At 37.9% G+C, this 25,472-nt stretch overlaps 1 protein-coding gene across 1 annotated transcript; it reads right to left on the bottom strand.

Moving 5' to 3' along the window:
• Positions 1-146: 146 nt before the first annotated feature.
• On the bottom strand, positions 147-21,485 carry LOC128492549 (transient receptor potential cation channel subfamily M member 7-like). Its single transcript, XM_053465133.1, has 39 exons — positions 21,218-21,485; positions 19,395-19,474; positions 18,828-18,866; positions 18,347-18,539; positions 17,804-18,017; positions 17,218-17,342; positions 16,954-17,125; positions 16,478-16,652; positions 16,083-16,206; positions 15,915-15,987; positions 15,025-15,125; positions 14,344-14,478; positions 14,025-14,078; positions 13,425-13,556; positions 13,013-13,144; positions 12,159-12,439; positions 11,304-11,532; positions 10,942-11,094; positions 10,645-10,791; positions 10,310-10,438; positions 9,885-10,163; positions 9,446-9,620; positions 8,927-9,053; positions 8,392-8,573; positions 7,779-7,911; positions 6,628-7,529; positions 6,012-6,070; positions 5,661-5,703; positions 5,199-5,269; positions 4,766-4,806; positions 4,238-4,263; positions 3,769-3,819; positions 3,617-3,682; positions 3,142-3,425; positions 2,883-2,965; positions 2,466-2,671; positions 1,607-1,658; positions 897-1,003; positions 147-630 (listed from the first exon to the last, which is right to left on the bottom strand). The coding sequence occupies exons 1-39, from the start codon at positions 21,218-21,220 to the stop codon at positions 497-499; spliced, it is 5,712 nt and encodes a 1,903-aa protein (XP_053321108.1). The 5' UTR covers positions 21,221-21,485; the 3' UTR covers positions 147-496.
• Between the last annotated feature and the right edge of the window lie 3,987 nt (positions 21,486-25,472).

Raw genomic sequence — 25,472 nt, 5'->3', positions numbered from 1 at the left:
TGTGAGATATGTGAGATATGTGAGCTCCTTGAGCCGCGGCACTGCATTTAGCACTTTAGTGGAAAAATGCTTTTTACAATATGTTCAAATGAACTTGTTTCTTTGTATCATCCAACATAGCAAAACGGCATTATATTCAAGAACATACTCATTATTACTCATTATTAGTTTAAAGATTCCAGTTTATTGATATTCTAGCAACCACACAATCTAACCTTGGGTTCTGAGTGGTTATATTCTTAATAGAAATGGATTATTCGTCTTTACTATTGAAGACAACAGGAATTTTGAGACCAGCATACTCTGTATGCGTTACGACCCTGTGTGGGACCTTTCTGGATTATGCTCGACTCATCGGGCACCGTATAAAAACATTTGATGACAATAACTTTTTATGGTGTTAGGTTTAAACAAGTCCTGTCTTTACATTGGGGCTTCTCTTCGTTCAGACTGCACTTTTAAAAGCCCTTAACCTATCGTATTGCAATCCAAGGAGTCACACGTCCGACACATCAGGCATTCGGTCAGGAATAGGATGTTGTCTTGTCCCTTCTCTGCTGCATTCATGAGATATGTGGACAATGGAATTCTCCGGCGTTTCATGCTGTAGGTAATCATTTATTTTTAGCTCTGCAGAGAACATGACAAAAAGTAAGTAATTATTGTGTATTGTGCAGCAGTGCTTTATAGGTGCTGCTTGACCTATTGAGCAAAATTCAACACTTTTGTAAAGGATCTATTTCAATAAACGCTCATCCCTTGGTGGGAAAGTTGGTTCTTGGTTTATATTTCTTGAGTCTACATATACAGTTTCATAAAAAAAACCTACTCTACAAATAGAGAAATATAGAGTGAACAGTTATATGATCAGTTTGTATATTATAAATTAAAGTAACCTGGAAGTTTGAGCGTTCTGCAGCAACTGTTACATTGATGTTGAGAACAGAAGTTTTGGATGGCATCATCTCCGAGGTTTGCAGGGCCGAATATCATATCACGTGATCTAGAAAAGTGAAAAAAACATTTAAGAAAGTATAATAGGATATCCTGTGGGAATTTTTAGGTAAGTAAAACATGGATAATCGGTGGTGATATCCACTGAAGTTGGATAACAAGTATTTGCATTAAATTGACATTGGCTTCAATGGTTCTAGGTTCTCACAGCCTATGGCTCATTCTCAAGATAATGGGGACATATTGTGGATTGAGAAACACATTAAAACCCGTGCAGCGCCAGAACACATTGTCACTGCTAAAGTAATGTCCACATGTGTTGTTGTGCACGTGTTTGTGTCAAAATGCATACGCCATAAGTAATCTTATTTGGCAGACTAGATGGTTCTTATAGCATATAATTAGACAGCAGATGTTTGCCAATGTATCAGCAGATTGCAGCTGCATGTGAAAACTAGATTGGTACCTAGGAGTTCTTTACTTTAAAAGGCATCACCCTACCATCTCAACGCTTAGGGGCAATGGTGCTTATATATACTGTAGGATGGAGGAAATGTTTCTGCTGATTACTGAACATTTGGCAGAATCGCCATTTACTCATACAACCCCTATTATTCTATGAAAAAAGCATGGATAAAGATACGCTTCCTACCTTCCATCTCCTGCTTTTATGACACAGGGGTCGGTCAAATTCTCCCCCACACCTTAAGAAATAAATAACAAGAGGCATCACAGAAAAGTTATCTCCATGTAACTATTCAAACACATTTTTCTAATCTAATCTTTATCATAGCTTAGTCATTTAGTTGAAGATATAGATAGTAAGATACCATTACATTTTTATTGAGAATATATGTGTATATGACACACACGCTTCGGCATACTAAATCTCATAGGCCTCGCTCAGTCATGTTGATGCAAATTCAAACACACTGACCATTCTCGGCCACACTGACATCTGCTTTTCACATACCACTCTTAGCTGGAAAAAAAATTGACAACCATGGCATGTACTCAAACGTGGACATCACATGTCCCTCCACCCTTCTACACTAATAAATGTAATGTTAGGCTACATGAACATGCTGAGCACCTGCCTCCCCGATACTTCCTTATGCCACCTCAAGGCTGGCTGACAGAGAAAGCAGATGAGGGCTGCAGAGAGAAGTCCCCATAGTCATAATTTTCCATACAGATCACTGTGGCTGCACACATCAAGTGTGCTTGGTGATCTTCCCTTAGGCAGACAACCTACCAGGACATATCCCAGTGTGTCAGTAGCTCGGTCTAGTCCTGTAATTTTCTCGACTTATACTACATGCGTAGTGTATGCCATGGAATACATATACATTGCTATCCGTTGCTATCAGTTTCTGTGTTTATCATTAGGGATTCAATGTACTTGGTCATGACCACATTGGCTACACTGCGAAGTGGTATGAATCTGACAAATCTACAAAAGGTAAAGTAAATCAAATGGATCATCTATCCAAGATCAGTTCACCAATTACCTTGCAAATCGAGGACCAGAAATTCCCCTTTGGTGTACTCGTATGTCCAGTGGCTAAAGGCCAACATAGTCTCCTCCAGCTTATTCTTCGGAACATTTTCATTTCCCGTATTGTTGTTATATTTCTTAAATCTTCCAGCCATGCATTCTTCGACTGTGAACCACTGCCTAGCTGAGTGACAGTACAAGAGGAACACTTCTAGAAACCTGCAAAAGGGAAACAGCATCTTCGATGACCTTTTCTTTAATATCAATAGTCAATGTACTGTACGTCTCTGGCTCCCTGGACACTTTTACCAGAATGAGAGAATTTCCCACACTGAAAAAATATTTGCATGTTCAAAGTTGTGCCTGCTGGTTGATAACTACCATATAGTGCTATAGTATACGTTCAATAATAGGCATAATAATTACTTACTTTGGGGAAAATGCAATTGTTTTGGGTTTCATCTGGTTGAAAGCAAATAGGAGTTTCTGGGCTGCTCTCTGTTGCTGAATTTCCTAGAAAAGAGAGAGCGTTTTAAGATAAGCTCTGTACATGATGGGTGATCAATATAGAGAATAGTAGAATCTTTTTTAAGATTTTTTTTTATATAATAAATGTAGGTATACATATGATATAGCTGGATGATGATGAGTAGGATGTATTGTCTCAGACTTCACTATAGCATACTTACTCTTAGACAGAGTTGTAACACAGTGTCTTCTTTGTATACTCCCGCCCATGTATCCACAACTTCAGGCAGGAACGATTTGATGATATAGAGGTAGCCGGCTTTTAGGATGTGATTTTCACACCAAGCACATGCCACTTTCACAGCTCGTCGTAAACCTCCACCCATTTCCTCCCTACCAAGAAACTCAATCTTGGCATAGAGTCCTTGTTGTAACCAAGAAGACATGCTGTTGTTTAAGATGTCCGGGGAGCTCTCTTCCAAGCGATACACAGTGACGAGTTCTCCTGCAACATAGGTACTAGTTAATTATCTTTATTTAAGCTTCAAAATAACTAATCTCGTCAAATGGTACTCATCATACTGCAGACTGCTAAGAACTTGCAATAAAGACCAAGTTTAAATCTGAGCCTTATAAGTCATTGTAATGAGGCTCAGCAGGCTATCCTATGCCACCCATGTGTGCTGGCACGTTTACCTGCTGGTGGTAGAGGTGTAAAAGGGATACTCTGGGAAAGTCGAAATAAGTTGTTTCTTTCTATTGCTGTAGGAAAAAGAGGAATATGGACAGTCACTTATAAAGATCTTTATATAATGGAATCCATTCATTAATGAATAAAGTATTCTTACCCGAGTAGTAAAAAGACATGTCCATCGATGGTATAAAATGAGGACTGAATCCTGAAAGGCAAGAAACTCATTAGTTTTAGATCATGTATTTCCCTGGGTTTTGGAGTGGCCCAAACAGATTATTATATAACCTGAGTCATATATGAAAGTTGCACCAAAATACTATATATATATTTTTTTTAAATTATTCTATTTTTATGTTATTGTATTTTTTAATTCCTGGACTTGTTCGCAGCAATCTACTAGTTGTCATTCGTGTGACAATATGTGATATAACTGATTTCAGCATTCCAAATATACACATGGCTTAATAAGCTTAAAGAAATCATGTCATTTAGGCATGTAATTAAAAGTGTTTATGATGATAAAAAAAGCAAAATCAGGAAACAGCTGATGAAAAGAGAACTTTGCACTATACATTACATTTTGTTTGCTATGCTTTTTGATGCTGATGTGAGTTTTCTCTTACCGTTAAGTGAGTCTTCTTGGAAAGGCCTGTTTTTAACCCAAAATGAAACAGTAATGCAAGTGTTATTAGGTTGCACAGTTAACATATAAAATAGGAATTACTGACTATGGATGCCAGCACCACCATAAGTGTATTAGGAATACTATCGCACTACACTTTCTGTCTTTATCACTAATAGGTAGTTTGTCAATCTACAGAGTGTAGCAATCAGCTAGAATGTCCGCTTGTAACATGTAATCAAAGGATCAATGAAGTTTACATTTGGAGAAATCTGCCTGGCGTTAAAACATGTTGTAAGATCAGCCATGCAAAACATAACGTGAATTCCATATACTACTGGGGCCAACCAAGTTCTACTTGTTATCTAAGGAATAACCTAAAGTGACAGCAAAGCATGTAATCTAACTAAGCATGGAACCCTTATTTAAAGTATATTAAGTGACTACTCAGACAGCCGGTCACTGTAAACTCTCAATTATACACGACATGATTTATTTAGTACTGTACAAATTCGTCATACAAACTTACATGTTTCGGTGGCTTGAAGAATATCTGCTGTAGTAGGACTCCTTTCGAAAGGATGTAAACATTTAGAAACAAAATTACACTTATGCAAGACATTTGTTCCTACAGAATCTAGACGTGGCTTATTAAGTTAAGTGGCATTTCGGTTCTTGAGAACTTTACCCAAGAAACTGAGCTTAGTGGTAATTCCACCTATAGGAGAGGTCATTTATGGTTGCCACCAGCTAACGATGCATATGAAACTTTTTTTTTTTTTTGCTTTTACAGCTTTCACAGTTATAGAATTATTGGCAGCACTATGTCTATTGCTCGGCTCTACAAAATGATTCTCACTATAAGTGAGAAACATAACAATGGTAAGTAATTAGTAATTTCTTCTTCTGCCTAATATAATAATAATTAATAGCGATAAATATTTCCCAAGGTCAATACACACCCTCAGTAAAGCAGCTTTAGAGTCTGACTGCTGTGACTCTTCATATGACGTTGCTGCGCCATCAAATTGCACTACAAGAAATAAAATCAGGACCACATTTTAACAGAGCTAAACTCTCCGAGCATCCAGAATGAAAAGGGGAAACACACTTAAATACACAAAACAGTCATCAATTATTACTATTATATTATCACTATTATATTATTATGGGCCCTTTATTAGTAAAAGATATAATATAATAAAACATATTATTTAGTCAAGAAAAACACGAACATTGACTTAAATATAACGCAGGATCAGCATATCTAGACCAATAAACAGGATCCTTTACAAGTTCAGGTATTTTGATGTTTCACTGGCTTTTTGGCTATTTATTACCAATGCATCTGTACACACCAAGGTTTGGGGAATACTTTGGTATCTGACATTTTATAAAGCAGAATTGTATGCTGTACTACTTACAGTGATTGGTTGAAAAAGAGTTAGTTTCTTCTTCATGGTATGCCTGTAATACAAAGCAATACAATGTCAATAATCTGGTATGCTCTGGAAACAATTTTTCAGCTGTCTAGAAACCAGAATTGTGTTTTTATAAGCATGAAAAGCGCTCTATTCTGGGAATTCAAAAATGATTACATTCACAGGTATTTTTAAATAGATTTGCATTGTATAATAGTTTTTTTTCCAATTGCTCTTCAATTTTAAAATTACAGGTAATTACTTTTATATGGAATATACATAATAGTTGTTTGTGTAAGAATTACCTTTACTGGAATATACAGACAAACACAGTGAAAGATGTAAACTACCCACCTCCATATCTGCAGAATCTATTTCACTTGACATTTGCTTTACCACATGATGACCGCCATCTATATCACAAACAAACAGAATGATCTTAACTATACAGATCTCAAATAGCACATTATACCTAAAACCTTAATTTCAACTGGTCATTTCATTAAATAAACTAATTATTGTTGTGGACCCATTGTATAAAGAGCACATGAACATTTTCATATGTATTTTCTTATTTTTCGTTCAACATATTTATCTACAAGGTGAGGGGGGCTAAAGCTCTGGGGGTTCCTCACTAATTGTTTTATATAGCAGAATCTGAAAGTTGAGTCACTTAAGGTCAGATAGCCACCTTGGATATACCGTATATGGCAAGGATTTTGTTATAAAGGAGGTGACTTATATCCAACATTTATTTGCCGGTATCATTAATGTCTTTCTTTATAACCCATTATTTGTTTATAAGCTTTATTGAACCCTTATTCCAGATTTGGGCCTTGACGTTTCATATTTATGGCCAAATCTGGCAAAGAAAAAGGTAAGAGCTGCAGCACAGAGATGAGTGAGCTGGGCTGAGCATCAGCACAATACCTATCTTAGGATATCCGGCAGAAAACTTTACTAATATTACCTGTGTTTTTAGACTTTGTCCAAAACTTTTGAAACATTCCAACAAACTTATTTCCTCTTAGTATTGGATTTATATTGTCCATAGCTCTATCCATGTGGTAATCTCCTGTATGTTCTTCTTGCGAGATTCCTCCATCACGCATCTCACCAGGTTGGTTTACCCAAGGTTTGAAAGCCTGCTCAGTGTCTTTAATGCTGTCTTCAGAAACATCAATACTGTGGCCTTTGTCATCAATAAAGCCGCCATTAATATAGCCCTCTGGCTTGCAAGTCCCTTCGGAATCTGTGTATAAATTATTAGCTGGCTCAAAGCTTTGAGAAAATGGTTGCTCTGAGTCATGTTTACTTTGTACAGACTTTATTTCTGATTTCATTGGTTTTCTTGCAAGAACCTGTGAAGACATATGCGCTGTTACCAGTGCTGGATTCGTTTTCTTTATGAGTGATTTTAATTTCTGATTGCAAATGCAGGTGTTGCCATCTTCACAAAGAGTATGTTGCTGGAAATCAGGTAGGGAGTCAACTTTTTGGAACAAACCACTAACTGTGGGTCCTGCCTCTGATATGTTGGACTTTCTTTGAGACTTCGTCATCCGGGGATTATTACCAGGTTGTGAAAAAGAACGACCCATGAGGTAGTCACTTTTGCTTTTCTTTCCTGTGACTGAGCGACCAATTCCATCATCTGAGGTGTATCTTGAAAGGCTTAAATCACAAGATGTGACACTATGGCTTCTGCTGGACTCCAGAGCTCTCTGTGCCATTAGAGTATTTACAGAATCCAACGTAAGACCTGACAGATCTTGAAGATGACCAATGTGATGATCCAAACAACGTAGTGAATGCTTAATGAAGCTCACGCGATCCCCAACATCTTTCATCTCATTGAACATCTTCTCCACTCTGAAAACAAAAATGATTTAAGATTAGGCCAGAATATTAATAGCCCTGCAGAATGGTTGTGTTAAATATGAAAAAAAAAAGATTTCTCAAATTATTGATCACTAGTTCAAATTTTAGAAAGTTATTTACACTTTATAGAAGTTTTAATAAACTGAACATAAATTGTCACACATATACAATTAGTCCTTATAAAAATGCCTGTTCCGCTGAACGTTGCACCATTTATGAAACAAGAGTATTCTCTATTACCTTTCATTCGTCACCCGGATCCTTTCCTCACTCTTTGAGCTGTCATGATCTTTTTTGTCTCTGAAATAAATTCCCACACAGTGTTGTTCAAAGTCATGAAGCGTCTTTTGTTCGTCTTCGGTTAAGAAAAGTTCTAAAGACAACCAGATGCAAACCAGATATTCTTCAGCAGATGATCAAAGAGCACCTGACACATTAAAATGTTACACTAAAGTACAACTCTAGCCTTAACATCATTTTAACATAACTAAATTGATTATAACCTGTGATTTAGATTTGTCATACAATGTAACTGTTTTGCCAATATTGATATTAAATGTAACGGATTATCTCTGGTAATCATAACTTATTTGTTTTCTGCCTTAAAGTTTCCTCGCATGATTTTCATTCGTAGAAACTCAAAGACATTGATTTTGAGCTGCGGGAAAAAGTGTTCCCCTGGTCTTCAGGTCACCTTCCTCCATCTCTGTGCAGGGAGTGGCATTTTCCCACTTCCCACCCACTCCCTACCCACTTCCCACCCACTCCCCACCCACTCCCCACCCACTCCCTACCCACAACTGATGCTGACTGATTTTTTCATGGCATGCTTGATTAGAAATGTTTTTCTTACTTGTTCTGTGTGCTTTGGACTTTTTTTGCCGCCGACAGAGCCAGTTGATGATGGAGGCCAAGTGACTAATAAGAATTAACGGTGGAGGCAGGATAGGCTTGTCTTGGTAAATCATGATTAAATGATACCTTTGAAACTTCCATAGCATGTCGGAGATGGCTTTACCTCGCTTATAGACATTACTGCAAAAATTAAAATTAAAAAACACGTTTATTTTGCACTCACCATGTATAAATTAGAATTAAATGTTAAAGGGATATTTCAGTCCCTAATTTAAACAACAATACCCATTCTACTTGCAACTTGAATATGTTTTAGTTTTTTCTTACACAATCAAATATGAAAATTGATGTTAAAAAAACTGAAATTCATTTTGTGAGGAAAATCCATGTCAACATTTTAAACAAGAATATAATTAATACGTAACAGAAAACTAAGGATGGTAGTTCTATGAAATTACAAAGGCTACATTTCCTTTCAATGTTTGGTATGTAAAAACTGTATGTGAAGTATAGTAAATGGTGCTCTTACTCACTTGAATATAGCGATGAGAAGATTAACCATGATGATATACTGTACAAACAGGTAGACAGCCTGCAGAAACTGAGTCAGCCATGTTCCAGTACCACAGAGTTCAGGAACAACAGAGTCATTGGCACACACTTTAGGGAAAAAACACAAAAATCACTTTGTTGCATAAATGGACGGGAAAAAGATAGAACGGATCTTAATATTATTCTAGTAAACAAGTCATTTTAGCACGTGTTCAAATCATAATGCCCTCTAATTTGTCCTACATATCTGTGCTGTTTACAACAAGAACATCTCCCCCTCTCGTCTTTCCGGCAAGCTATACATATTAAGATCCTTTAGCCTTTCCTGACATTAGTGGTTGGCTGAGTTTCACCTACTCTGAAACAATTTAGGTGCTCTGTTTGCTTAGCATGCTAGGAATTATGCTTTGTCTAAGTGGAACCACACCTTTAGGCAAGGACAATATTTTTATTATAATATTGATATTCGCATCTTAAAATCAATGAATTGCTCAACTTACCGTCTATTTCATAGGCATAAACTTCACCGAAGGTCATCCAATATGGCCGGAATATTACCTCTTTGGCAAGAGACCAAGAGGGTGTTTCTTGAGGATAGAGAATTGCCTTCTTAGGGACACCAAAGGCGATCACTACAATGCCCATAATTACAACAATGAAAAACATTTTGGAGATCTACCATTAAAAAGAGAAATACGGTTAGAAGAAGCACAGACCAGTGCACATGGACAACACAATTTGAAACAGAAGTCTAATTTTCCAACCTAATGAATGTGTTCATGTAGTTGCGTGTAGTAAAATGCACTAGCGTCCATGCAAAATGCATTTCAATGTGCCTGTGACTGTATTCTGTGTTGTCGTGATATTATCCTGATATACTCATATTGTATCAGACTTTTGAACTGATTTGCTTTTCAGCAATTAACTAAACATTCTTACCATTTTGCCAATCATTAGAACATATGGACCAGCATCCGGATTCACATTTAAAATATCTAGCAGTCTTACAATCCAAAATATAATATTAAGGCAGTAAATTAATCTTCCGGCAATTAAAACCAAATTCTCAGTGGAACCATCATTTGTGTATTGGATGGAGCCCAGTCTTAGCCCAACACCGATAAGGAAGGTGATTATGGCAACCGTGTCATTTGCGTTGAAGTAGCTGCAAAACCAGACTTTAAGTTTTTGAGTGATCTTGCCAGCTTGTGACATAACCTGCAAAAGAGAGCGCTCTCATTAATTATTATTATGCCAAGAAGACCAGTATACCAATAAAACTAGGTAGACATAATAGTAAACACGTACACAAGTACAGCATTTTAAGATAAGCTGCCCAGCCGCATGATTTTTTTTAAACACACCTCTCGGATTTTCTCCAGACCTGTTGTGAAGATGATAGAGATCACAATCCATTCTTGAACAGAAGGTAAACTCTCCATTTTGACCAGGACTACAAATGTGTAGAGCATCAGAAATGCCATATAAGCCAACTAAAGAAAAACAAATAGAGCATCACAGAATCATCAGAATCCCATCACCTTCAAAAACTATAAGATAGGTGCTGTAAAATAACTAAGATATAGATGAGAACATAGATGGTTATTATTTCCATAACATTCCCTAACATTTAACTTTTAAAATCACACATTTTGTAATGTAAAGCATCGGGATATGGAAGATAAAAAGTGTGACTTACGGTGTTAAACCAGAATTTTACAATCGGTGCATGGTAAAACGCATAAAACTTCCGTGCAAGAGGGAGGTAACAATGTTTTCTTTCAGTTCGTTTTTCGGATGAATTTCCCCAAACACCATCAGAAAATGTTACTTCATTGAACGTGTCCTATAATAAATATTTTGGGATATGGTATAAGTACACAATAAAGGTTCTTACTAAGGTTCTACCCCTTAGGTTTTTGGGTAGTAAATATTGGTAGGTGTTGATGGGCTTGTCTGTGCTTTACTGCCCAGATATCTTTTTTATTAGGCTTACCATAGCGATGTCTTCCTCAAAATGCTTAACTTCATCTTTTTCATCCACAATCATCTCATGTGCATCTTGAGACTGTGGGATGTGGGACATTTGCTCCTCAGTTTTGTATTCCAACAGCGGTATTATAGGAGGCATCAAAAGGCCTAGAATCACCTGTAAGATCAATAATATTACTATCATACTTATAGATTATTTAGAAATCACTGCACAATGCATGTACGTCATAATTTACAATCTAAAGCATGTAGCAACCGATGATACCTAAAATAAACAGGGCGACGGAGATGGAAAGGATGTAGACTACTATGATTTCCTTTAGAAATGCTAAATAGAGAGTGTCATAATGAGCTAGAATAGTGTACCTTAAACCAAGAATTCTTCCTCATGTTGAGTCTCCCCATCCACATGTCAGATAAGAGTTTCTGAGTACACGTGTGGCCCACAAACGACCGAAGCCTTGAAGAAACTGCAAGTTCTAGGCAAGTAGACTTGCTCCAGTTGCTGAGTTCATATGTCAATAACTTCATTGTCATTCTTTCATTCTGTTGATATGCTTTATCTAAAAGTTCTACTGCCAACTCTCCAAATTCTCTATAGCACAATAAAAAACAAATACAAAACCATTCTTATATAGGTGTATTGAACAATGGATATGTGTAGCACTGTTTAAGAGAGAGAATAGCACGTACATTGTAAAAATCAGAGGAAATGCAGATAAATGTTCAGTATGTTCATAAAAATGTAGTGAATCTGGACATTGACAAACAGAATACATATGGCCCATTCAACACTATTGATTTTACTAGCAGGGTGTAATTAATAAAATCCAATGGTTTTTGTATTTTAACAATTTCATTTTAGTATTTTTTTTTAAATAATTTCTTGCGAGTTTGTAAGATTTGATTTTTTGCTTACTATTTAATAACTTGCTTCATTTATATTACAGAATTTATATTACAGAACTTGCTGTTCCACCTATCGCCACGTAGGAGAGTCCAATTAAGTTCTTGTATAAGTGGAACAGCACCTTTAAAGAAAAATGTAAACTCAGCAGTATGAAAAGAGTTCTTATTACATTAAATAAGGAAATTACTATAAAAATGTTTTAATCATATGATTGAAATTTTAAAACCCAAAATAATGTGAGCCAAGAATTATTATTCCCAGGTGGTTAAACTAAAGTCTCCCATTTATAGTAGAAAATCACAAACAATTACTTGGAATACTCATTCAGTTTCTGTGATGTATCGTCCACAATGACACTCTGGCGAGCTTCATGAGCCATGGCTTGATAAAGTTTTCTGGCCACCAAAGCCTTAGCCATGGACTCCTCCCCATGCTGCCAAAAGAAAAGTGCCATCTTTTGCCTCTTGGTTAGTGCAGCCCATACAAGGAGCTCATTGAAAGGATAAGTGAAGGGTTTGGGCATCTGATCTTCATTCTCTACGATATCAACTCTTCCTGAATTGTTTTTGAGTTCAATTGAGCTGTCGTTAACCTGGAAAAAAATGATATTCAAACAAACACTTTGGTTTTATTGGTTTTCTCTGTGGTATGTGAGTGTCATATTTAATAAAAATACGGTTTTATTAAATACTTTATACAATTTTACAATTTGCCACACAGTTTTGTAGCTTGACAGCCATTCTTTTGGAATATTTTATAAAATTTTCCACACTGTCTGTAAGATGATATGTAAGAATTTTTTTATTCTACATGAATTATTTTTTTAGTATAAAATATGTTACATTTACTGGTATTAAGAAGCCACGCAAAATAGACTATGTGATTGTACCAGTACTAGGTAAAAATGATAACTTGATGGCTGGTTTAAACAACCTTATAGAATAGCTCACTTTTCTCAATTTAGTTGTTTCCAAAAAGTAACCATTGGTAATAGTTTGGTGGAGTTTCTATGCTACAGAGTGACTTATGTCCAGATGTAATATCTAGTGAAGGATTGAAGGATGTTGTCATAGACCATCTGCTCCAAGCTCATGAACCTACAAACTTAGAAGATCTAAAGCTGATATGTCTTAGGTTCCATTATCATGAACAATATGATACATACCTTTGGCTTGTATGGTTGGGCAGTTTGAATAAAATGCCCATGTCTTGTTTTTTCCTTTATTCCCACTCCGTCCAAATGTTCCTTACTTTCGCTATGAGGCAAAGAAGTGCCAGCTTTATTACGTGCTGATCGCTGGAAAAGAAAAATTACAAAATATAAGAACATAGGAAAAAAGCTAATATAGAAAAAAGCCCCTTTCATCATTCCCGAGTCATTCGTTCCCTTGTAACCTCAAACCTTTAGGTAAGAGGATGCCCTGTGCATTTGCAAAGTGGTTAAAGGAAAGATGAATATGATTTATAACCAATGACAGGAAGAATTTATGTTTACCAACCTAAAAAATATTTAAAAAAATTGTAATTCTCTGCTTCAATCACAGAGATGTCAGTTAAAGCCAATGGTTTTTAAATACCTGGTTGAGGGTTTTGTACATCGCTCTGAAATGTTTTTTGGTGTAACTGCATCTATAGGAACCTCCCATAAGATATTCTATCACAAGTCCTACATCCAAGAGCGTGATCTTATAGCCTGCAGGAATGTGACCCTAAAACAAAGGGAACAGTAATGTGTGGTCAGGTGGGCTTTTTCAAGTGTTTGGGCCCAACTGCAAGAAGAGAACATTGAGCACGAATATGCACACAAACACAAGAACATACAACCACATATACGCGCAAGGCAACATAGGACAAACTTAGTAATCGTCAACCCATGTGACCTATTAGCCAGTCTTTATCATTGACATATATGTTAGTTTCCAGTTTTTGTTTTATTATATCTGTTCATGTGAAACTACTAATGTGAGCAAAAGAGGAATTAGCCTAACCTCAGATGACTTATCCTATCAGAATATGAATTGTAACAAACGACTGCTTACAATGTTTTAGGTGTTCCATAAGCCACCTAGAAAGGAGAGTAGCTACCATCACTCCATTATCTCCCACTTGGGGAGAGCACTAGTGTTACCTGTCCCATGGAAGGTATTATCTGGCTAAACATCACAAGTCTTCTTTACCTTTTTGACATCCTGGATAAGGTGCAGCAATGTGTCAATGTTGACATTTTGTTTCTGAAAACGGAAAAAAGTGAGAATTGCTATGAAATTCACACATTACATGAAGACTGTTCTCAACCTCACACTTGTCTTTAGACATTACTGTTAATATTGGGGGAGGCCGTGTTTGGAGACTTTTTAAAGTCTTCCTTAGAGCTTTCACATCATGAAGATTTTATGTTAATGGTTGGTCTTAGTTCATTATTATAGGCTCAGTTTATGTATAACTTTTCCTTTATCTAAACTAAAATGAATGCTTAGAAATATTTTGTGTACTTACTGCATTGTATAATTCTTCCAGCCGGGGGATCGTGAGGAATTTGTGCATGCTGACTCCGTTCTCTATCAGAAGTTTAACAAAATCAACTCTGTCCATCACAAGGGCGTCCAACATGGCTTGTTCCAAAGAACTTGCCTAAATATAAATATATCCTATTATTATACCTTTTGAACTTCTTGCCATGGATTGAGAACACAATCCAATATGTTTTTGTTAATGCTCATTGTTATTTATGTAACCATTTTAAAAGATACTAATGGAGTATAATTTTGGTCCAAAGAACTAATAATGAGCAGTCAACCATACATTCTATTGATTTCTATGATATGACTTTTTAGGTTGTCTATGCGTTTTAGCAGGGTGTAGATTAACAGTATGCTGGTATTTAACAGTTGCCAACTTTAAAAAGTGTGTGTGGGGGGGGGGGTTTATAGAAAGCAGTGAGAATAGGGAGTGAAGAATGGTGGAGAGTGGTGACCAAGAGATAATATTCTGTTTGTCTCATTGCCAAATATTCTAATTGGGTGATCCGGGGTGCAAGTTCATGTGCTGTCCTTCACTCTAAGGGACCTCATGCAGTTTGTAACAAGGATGATCAAGTTAATTTGAGTAAGTACCAAAAGATTTTTACTATGCCGATTAAATCTAAAGCTTTAGCGCTAAAAACAGATCCTTACATACTCGCCATTGTTGTCCATGAAGAAAGATTTGATTTTTTGCAATGTCCACTCGATTCCATGCAAGGGCCAGGACAAATTGGTCACTTGGAGAAGTGTTGATACCTAATTATAATATAGAATAAAAATGTAAAAAGACATTGAGCTTGGAGATCAGCACTACTACTCTGGGCTAACGGCAAACATATACATTGAACAAACATTAAACCTTAGTAAGGTCATTTTGCCAAAATTTTGTACTAAAGACTCATATTTATAGGTTTGTATTTGAGCATCAACAAACTTCACGTTATTACTGCTGACCAGTAAATGGGTATTGAGCACAGACATAAAGGATATCCACCAATTAGGTCTCTAGTTATTGTGGAAACAGAACTCCCATGATCTTCTTTCAGAATCCTAAAGTGTGTCTATGGATATCACCAGTACAGAACCAGTGGGTTAAATCAACCCTGCCACTTTAAGTCAGAGGCCAATAAAACGTGTGTGTGTGTGTGTGTGTGTGTGTGTGTGTGTCCACATGTGTACACTATTACTGCATGGTGAAATGGTAAACGTTAGATGCTGATGAGACTTTGACTGGTCTGCCCAATGGCCAGTTCAGATCTGGATTACCATTCTTATTTATTTTTCCTAGACTTGCGGTGAGAGTTGAAAGTCTAGTTCTCCTGTTTGCCTGGCTGTTTCTGTTAAATACTATCAAATGTTTACTTCCTAATGCCGTCTACTGGTGTCCGTTACAGAACTACTCCTTACTTGTGCAGTGCAGTTATTGAGCTGCTAAGGAAGTGATAAAGAAAACATGGGTTTTATAGGGCATGGTGCTCAAACCACCTTGTGCTCTTGTACCTTATACGCATTCAGTCAATCAATCATTTTGTATACCACATTCACCTTTTAACAGAGCTGTAAGGATGGCAACATCTATATCCAGGTGTTCTCCAGACTCAGCATGAAATACTGTAATCTAGAAAACAAAAAACGATGTAAACTCTTGCTTACGGGATACATATCGCCACTGACTGTGCAAGACCCCTTTGTAAAAGAGACCTGGATACTCACAAGATTTTTAACTCTCATACAAGCTAATAAGGTCTGGAAGAGATGAGTGGCCTCATTTTGATTTAGAGCGAACATCTTCCTGATGGTACTCATGACATCAGTTTCTAGTCCTTCTGGAAGACTGCTGATTAAAGAAAGAGAACAAAAAATATGGATTCTTGCTGGGGTTGTCATCAATCTATACTTGAGGGAACTTGATGTAACCTGAGTATTCTAATAATAGACATACAGATCCAGCCAGGTGTGTGATATATCCATGTCTGGACAGTAAAATAATAAAGCCTATGTGAGCAAATTAATGTTACTTATCAGATGACAGAAGAGAAAACTGTCTTTCAGGCTATAACTGTGCACCTGTTTCTAATAACTTCACTGACGATCATTTGATTTCTTACCCACAACTCTCGGTTTGTTTATAAATATATGCCAGGAGATCTGCTGCCCTTCCACTGCCCTCACAGACCACAACTGGTACAGGAGGACTTTGCTGAAGATATTCAAAGACTGTGTGGATGGTATTGGGTCCACCTTCTATTATTAGAGCCACCAAAGGCACCCGCCTTCCAGTCCCTAAGAACAGAAGAGAATAAGAACATGTCCATTGAAACTTAGAAGAGATGAGCTGACTGTAGAATGCACATTTAAGTCAATTAGATACCATTGTACAGCCCTTACAGATTTATCTATTCATAATGCATTGCAAATCCTGTCCTCACTGCAGAAACCGTGCACAATGATCTTGGTGAGATGAAACATCCAACTCACCTACAAACCCACCCTTTAGTAAATGAGCTCCAAAGCGGATTTCAGAAATGGCTGATCTAAATTATTTACATTTAACGCACAGTTTTTGATAGTCGTATAAACTCACTTGCATGGATTTGTTGTTGACTAATTTTCCATTCCAGCCCTCTCCGTATATGCATTTCTCCTCCTTGTCTCCCAACAGTGCCATCATCCACTAGTATAAAATGGGAGTGGTAGCTATTGAGAACATGGAGTTTGCTTAGAGGATTTGTCAATGTTTGATACGGTGCCACCACCTAAAATAATAATAAAAATAATAGTATTACTAAAGATTAATGGTACAGAAAGCAAGTAGAAGGCGCATATAAAGAAAAAAAACAAGTCTTACGTTTTGTCCAAGAAGATCATTTCTGCCTTCAATTATACCCCATGGGGCAATTCCCACTGTGCAAACTGTATGGGACAATCTAGAATCATCTTCTTTTATGGCTTCTCCAATGTGGTCTGCAACTCCTATAATTATAGAATGAAACCACAGAATCACGGATTTACCAACTGAAGGACAGCATGTAGAGTATAACGTTTATTTTTGATCCATATGAGGTAGGCACTAAATGATTTGTTACAAAGCTTTTCCCGGACTATTGCTTTTCTATCCACAGAAGCCTCTTCACACTTTGAGAGATATGTTCCATACAACAACATATGAATGGAGGGATTTATTTCCCATTGTGAGATTTTTCAATGTTTAGCACATCCAGGGCCGGCCCAAGACATAATGCCGCCTGGGGCGAAGTTTAAAATATATATATATACCAAGTATATTCAAATTTGGTACACATTCTTCATTCAAACAAAGCAATTGATAATCCAAGCATTGCATATAGAGAAAAATACTCATCTAGAAAAAACTATTGCAATTCTTTGAGTTCATGTTTTGCTTTTTGAAGTTTTTTCGTCCACAGCTTCATTACCATTATTGATCCCTCCTGTTAAAATCCAGGCTCCTGTGGTTACTGCTGCCTTCACAAGGCCCTTGTACAGAGCTTCTTTCAAGGAAGGCTGAAGCTCAAATTTCTGCATTCCACCATGTACTGAGATGACCAGTCTTGGTATATTCATCTTCCATACTTTCACCATAAGGTGAAGTATATCTTCAGCTTTACTATCATTTGAGATTCTGATATACTGGGGGGATCAAATAGTTAGTAAATAAGCCTTAGCAGTGATTCCAGCAATATCATGAATTAGCAAAAATGTACACAATTAAAAATGAATTTGGGCTTAACAGTACATTTACATATAACAGTCCTAGGAAGGATGTTTCTAAAGTTACATTTAGTTACAAAAGTGTCCAATTCTGCATAAATTCTGGTCTTTATAGTGAACTGTTACCAGAGCCCAGGCTGATGACCTGTGGGAAGGTCAGAATTGCCATGGCTGAAGGAGAAGGGGTTCTATAATATAAAGTCTAGTGAAAGTAGAACGAATACACACACATCTATTGTCATTCGTACCTTCGATTTGAAGCCATGGGATCCACCTTGAAAAGCTATGGTGCCATATGCATCTGTGGAGCTCTTCACTGTGTGCTTATCCGATGTCCATGGTCCTGTTTCCTGATGAAGCTTTGAATGTACCCCTGAAAGATTAATACTTGGGCTTCCGTTGTACCATGAATGTTGTCTGACCAATCGGCCACAGCAGCATCTATCAGAAATCATGTTACACATTATTGTTTTATCAGCAGCACCAAAAATATGTTACTATCTACCCAGTGCAACCCACCAACTAATTCATGTCTAATATTATTAGCTTTTACTTATATTGCGTAGAGCTTCTTACAGCCCATACATTCAAATGGTACCATAAAACTAGAACTGACCGACTAAGACAAACACAAGTTCTAACGGATCTACACCCAAGTTAAATGACATTAAAGAAGTCTACATGGCCCCCTTCTTGTGAAGATACATTAAAGAATAAACAAGGCATTACCGAACAAGTTTTTGACAGATCTGGCATCCAGGGATACATCTAGATAGAAATATGAAAGGAACAACACAATCATTTTAGTTTATCGGACAGAGAGCGTCAGATACACACATCACAATATCAACAGGGAGACGTTCAGATGCCTTGTGAAAAACATTATCATTGCAAGCAAGTAACTAAAGTCTGCGCTCGGCTAGCATCCCGAACCGCCGCTTATTTTCTTTTCTCTGGCCAATGTTGGACTGTATGTATTTATTTTATTATTATTTTTTGACATTACAATGACACTCGTAGATAACTGTCATGCTTGAAGAAGGAGCTTTAACCCTTAAACATGTCTAACTTAAGGTACAAAAAAATAGCCGCATGCCAAAGATCATATTTTATCTCTTTCATAATTATTATCGTCGTTCTTCTTCTTCTTATCTGATCACAGTATATCACTGTTCAAGCAAAATAAATTCCAATGTTTATGGCTGAAACGTGGCTTACATCGCTGGGTCGGAGGGATTACGCTACGGTAATGATAGAGCAAAGTTTCATCTATTTGTGGCGGGATGCGTTACTTACCTGTGAGGTTCTCGTGAGCTTGGTATTATGTGAACACAGTCCCTTTTATGAAAGGTCTTTTCAATCCAAGGTATATGATTCTTCAAAACAAGGATGTTTGGTTAAAATCACACACACAGACTCGTAATGCACAGCGAGAGAGGCAATTGGGGCCACAATTACCAAGTACCAAGTACATTACAGATCCCGTGTTAATTATCTGTATGAGATGCAACATTACAGAGCCTTTGTGCATAAATAAAATACGTTTATGTTGAACCTCATTATACAGCATTGCAGAATCCCGGTTTCTATCGGATAATAACAAATAATAATACCCCACGACGGGAGTGTTTGTCAAACCAGCGCCGGCGCTAACTGGTGGTAAGTGTTTCACATGCCGGACCGGGGAGGTGGGAAGGGAGAGGCAAATGCATAGGTGTGGGTTCTGCAGAACAGGAACCTTTCAAAGGGACACCCTGCTATTATATTTCTTGAAGTTATTTCTGTCTGGGAATTTGTCGCAGTACCAGAAATACATATATAGACTCATGGGGTCTGGTGGTCTCTTCTAATGTTGTGCTGTAAACATGTGTTTACGTATGTTTATGTATACGACATATGTTGTAAAATAGACACTTGGTTATCAGGTATAGAAATGTATTTCTTTATTTTAGGTTGGTCTTTCGTATTATGAATTCCACAAGTATAATGACACTGAAAAACGGGAGAAAAGACTCCAATCTTACGGTTAATGTTTTGGTAATAAAGTAAATCATTTCACAATGGAAAAGCCTGGGCCCCAGTGAAAAAAACAAAATCAAGAATTGTCATATTTAGAAAAAACATACACTTTGATTCATATGATGACTATGAGTCCATTCTTCACCCATAATAACAGCTCGTTGGCTCGCAGGAAACGCGTTTGGCTGATCACATCTCCTGCTACCTACAGTATATGTATGGCCAGCCAGAACCGGCTGGGGGGGATCTAATGAACCCCCGGCGCTTACACAGAAATCGCTGCCAGTGACCGGCGGCTACAAACAGTCAGAACAGGCGCGAAAATCAGGCAACAGCTTCTCCTAAAGGTAAGAGCACTGTCCTTTTAACCAACTATATACTTATTAATAGGTCGTTTTCAAACACAAAAGAAATACATGTAAGTTAACTTCTACATGCTCATTATTGAGGGACAAAGTGATTCATTATTATGAAATTATATTTATAATTATATATTATATATATAATATATAATATATAATTACATATTATATATATTGGTCTGCCCAGCTATATTTAATCTCTGTAAAAAAACAAACATGCCCAAAATGCACCAATATCAACACCATTATAAGAAAGTTGTACTACTCTTAAATTAAACACATATAAGTTAATGTTTTATATATATATATATATATATATATATATATATATATATATATATATATAATTGCATTCACTATTCAAAAAAACAACATACGTACAAAAAGAAAATAAATTTCATAGATTAAGTCCAGTCACATCTAAAACTAAGTTAATGCTATGATATCGCAGAACTAAAATCCACAATTTAAAAATGCAGATACATTGTTCCATGATCTTATCTGTTCAATCTAAACAGACTCAAAGTACTAAAGGTTTTCTTGATCAAAACTCAAAAATAGGACACAGAGGAGAAAACGACATGCTATTAAATGGAAACATTGGAGCCTAATAAAAATCTAAGCCAATAAAACATAATCCAGTCTACAGGTATAAAAATACCTAATAAAAAGTCACCTAACTCTACTAATGCAATCCATGTAGCCAAAATACAAAGATCTGATCATTGATTCTCATACCATTTCCAAAAGGTTAAGGTGCTCCTCTTTAGGCTCCTGTAAAATCTGTGTTTTTGTGGATTTCTGAGGTCTTCTGGTCACAATCTGAAACACCAGATCTGACCAGCCCAAAATAGGACATGACTAGTTTGTTAAATGGCTTCCTTAAGCTTCTGTACATTGAGATTCAATTTCATGAAACACCATTTGAAGAATGTCCCAGTCCTCCCGTGGGAATACCTGCAGGGCTAGATGACCTCTGACCAAGGCAGGTTCCACATACAGGTTGCAAGGTGTCAAAAAGCAGACCAACAGGTCTGACACATGGAACAAGAAAAATAGGGGTGGGGACACATTATCACTAGAACGTCTCTGTCAGCACAAATTAACCAGACACAATGTTACCAAATGTACACATACTATCCAAGACACAAGCGTGTCTTTTAAAAAAAACAAACATTTTAATTCAACTTTTAATTTCTGGACATGCATATATTTGACCAAATCATAAAATTAGGATTATCTAAGTACTGTAAATCAAGCACCCAGCCATGCAGTCTGCATTTACAAACATTTGTGAAAAAAATGGGTCGTATATGGGTCAAGGTATAATTGGAAAGTGGAGAAACCTCCTGAAGTCATGGAGGGGTGTCACAGAGAGTTGCATGGTGCGTAAAAGTTGCCAACATTCTAATGCTGGTTCCACAGCTGAAGAGTTCCAAAGTTCCAGGGGCAAGCAAGCCTCACATCACCAAGCATTGAATCAAATGGTGTAAAGCACATGGTTACTGGACTCTTGTGCTAGACGACTGGGTCAGATCATCTATAAAACTGCAGCTCTTGTGGGGTGTTCCCGGTCAGCACCAAGTATCTAAAGTGGTCCAAGGAAGGAAAAGCGGTGAACGGGTAACAGGGTCATGGGCAGCCAAGACTCAGTGATGCACTTGGGGGGCGAAGGCTGGCCTGTGTGGTCCAATCAAACAGATGAGCTACTGTACCTCAAATTGCTGAAAAGGTCAATAATGATTCTCATAGACAGGAGTCAGAACACATCACAGTTTGTTGCGTATGGGGCTGCGTCGTTACAATGGGCAGGTGAGCATAAGAACTGGACCACAGAGCAATGGAAGAAGGTGGTCTGGTCTGATGAATCACATTTTCTTTTATCACGTGGATGGCTGTGTGCGTGTGTTTAGCTTGCCTGGAGAAGACATGGCACCAGGGATGCATCAATGGAGGACCCACCTCACAACTTACAGGACTTAAAGAATCTGCTGCTAACATCTTGGCGTCAGATACCACAGCACACTGTCAGAGGTCTAGTGGAGTCCATACCTCGACCGGTCAGGGCTGTTTTGGCAGCAAAAGGGGGACACAATATTAGGCAGATGGTCATAATGTCATGGCTAATCAGTGTATATATTACATACATACAGTTGTACTTGTTGGACTGGTTTTCCCACAAAGCACAAGTTCAGGCCTAATTATCTCCCAATACAAGATAAAGGTATGCGATCTTTAGAACTGTTAGTTCTTAAGGTTTGTTAATCAGCAACAAAATTAACAGTTCAAAGGATTTCTTAACTTTATCTCGTATTAAGAAAAGATATATTGGAAAAATGATTTAAAGTCACTGTACTATATAACAGTTGGAGATATGCGTAAAACAACATTTGCAGTTGCAACATTGGAGCATCTTATGTTGGAAAGCTATTGAAGAGAACCAATATTCTAGCTTCTTGGGGTACTTCGGCAAAAGGACACAGCCACGATATGCACCACGGGGACAGCCGTTTTGCGGAAGAGATCCTGAGGCGTGGGTAATGAAGCCGTTATCGGTGAGCAGCGGCATTCCCTTTAATCTAGGGTTCTATGTAGCTAATAATGGGATATGTGTAGAGGTATCATTCAACAGGTAATAGGCGTTCCCAGGGTGTTCTCAATGAAGATTTAATTTTCGTTGTAGTTCTATCCTGGTTTTGATATGATTTGAATGACTCCGATAGTGTTTCCAGTTGTTTATTACGAAGAATGTAGAAGCAGGGGCATACCTAGAGTATATGGCACCTGGGGCGGATCCTGTATGTGGCACCCCCCCCCCCAAACACTTTAAAACAGCATAGCTTCTATCGTTATATACTGGCATAGACATTGAAGGTGGTACAGCATTACTGTTATCATTATATACTGAGGCAGACATTGACGTGGTACAGCATAACACCTACCACTATATACTGAGGCAGACGTTGACGGTGGTACAGCATTACACCTAACACATATACTGAGGCAGACATTGACGGTGGTACAGCATAACACCTATCACTATATACTGTGGCAGACATTGACGGTGGTACAGCGTAATCCCTATCACTATACATTGAGCCAGACATTGATAATAGCACAGCATAACTCCTATCACTATATACTAAGCCAACCACTGATGTGGTGTAGGCCTACCACTTCATTGTCTGGCTTAGGGATGCACGAAACAAAACTTCTGGACTGAAACCGAAAATGCAGCATTTACCTGTCCGAAACCGAATATGACCCCCCCCATCATAAAAAAAATCTCACACTTTTATTAAAAGTAAGTAACACAGCAAAATAGAAAAAAAATCAATAACAATATTAATATATATATGATTGTTAACAGCAATCACACTCCTATCATGCCCAGGCATACCCAGATTCCAGCATGTACTTGCTGACTTAGCATGATAGGAGTGTAATTGCTGTTAGCATGTCACATGTGCACTGGAGGCATAGAATCAGACATACAAATCCCGTATTTGCAGCTATACAATAATAATGTTGGAAACATAGCAAAAGATAAAACTACAGGCATAGATGATAGTTTGCACAACCCAAAGCCAGCCCTGGCATCCACACTGCCCACATAGAACCGTACCAGCACCCAGATTACACACATAGGATTTACCATCTTTCTCACTATCTACCTTTCCCCCTTTTCTTCCTACCTTCTCAATATCTACCCCCTCCCTTCACACTATCTACCCTCTCCCCCTTTGTAGTTAAAGGTTTTGAACTTACCATTCAGAAGTCCTACGGTGGGAGCACGACACCTCAGTCTTCCTGCTCTGACATTGCGCTGCTTCACTGCTGAGCGCCGAAATATGTCGTCATATTTCGGCGCTAAACATGACATGCCGGCACCACGACGGAGTTAGAAGCCTCGGCGCCTAGCAACCGCTCTCTCCTCCGCATAAAAAAAAAATGACGAGGCTGCCGGGGATCCGGGCAATCAGAGACATATGGTCACCCTAGCCCGTGTCACCCCCCTGATGAGCTACACCCGGGGCAGACCACCCCCCCCTAGGTACGCTACTGGGTAGAAGTATGAATATGGTGGTTAGGGGACATGACATGAATTATGATGTGAGTGGACGTGGTGATGGTCAGGGGCAGCTCCACAGACAAACACAATATCTGACATCTTACACATACATACACACACAGCCACTCCAACACCATACACTCACACACAAGGTTAGAGGGAGGTATGCTCTGGGTAAGTTTGTGAATGTGTGCGGGGGGGTATTTTAGCGTGCGAAGATAGGTCTTTGGAGATGTTAGTATGTGTGCGACTGGTTGTGTTAGTATGAATATCTAGTTATGTTGGTATGAGTTCCCCTCCGGAGGTCAGGCTCTGATCCGCTCTTGACACACATTCTCATTATTAAAATTGTAGGATATTTTTTTTAAAAAAATCCTATAGTAATTTCTGTTAACATTTATGTTTCTCACTTGATGTATACCTGCAATGCAGGGTTTGCATGCGATATTTAGTTGATCTGTTTAAAACAATGCAGGGTATGCGCATGTTATTTGATCTCTATTTTTCCATGTGGTTCTCATTTGGTCAGCAGCAGAGCTGCCACTGCGGGGTGCACCTATTTTGGTGTTCCTTGCTAATGCTGCTCACCACTAAGTGGCACCTAAGACCAATAGACCCAAGCTCAACCCATGGTAGGACGAGCCCTGCTTCTTGCCAGGTGCACTCAAAGCAGCTAGCCATGGCCTGCTATCCCTTACACGTAGACACATATGGGCATGGTTCTGTTAATTAAATCTCACACCACATCGTTTTTTTTTGTTTGTTTTTTTTAAGGGGGTAGGTATAGGGGCCAAGGCGCATTGCTTTGCCAAAGGGGCTACAATGGTGCGAAGACGGCCCTGTGTCCATATAGTAAATGTCATCTATGTAGCGGTAATATTTGTAAGGTCTGTGCCAGTATAAGTCTAGGAATCTCTGTGC

Source organism: Spea bombifrons, chromosome 4 (genome assembly GCF_027358695.1).
Source record: "Spea bombifrons isolate aSpeBom1 chromosome 4, aSpeBom1.2.pri, whole genome shotgun sequence".
Classification (NCBI taxonomy): Eukaryota; Metazoa; Chordata; class Amphibia; order Anura; family Pelobatidae; genus Spea; species Spea bombifrons.
The sequence above is the reverse complement of the archived record's forward strand: the minus strand, read 5'-3'. Positions and strand labels throughout refer to the sequence as shown.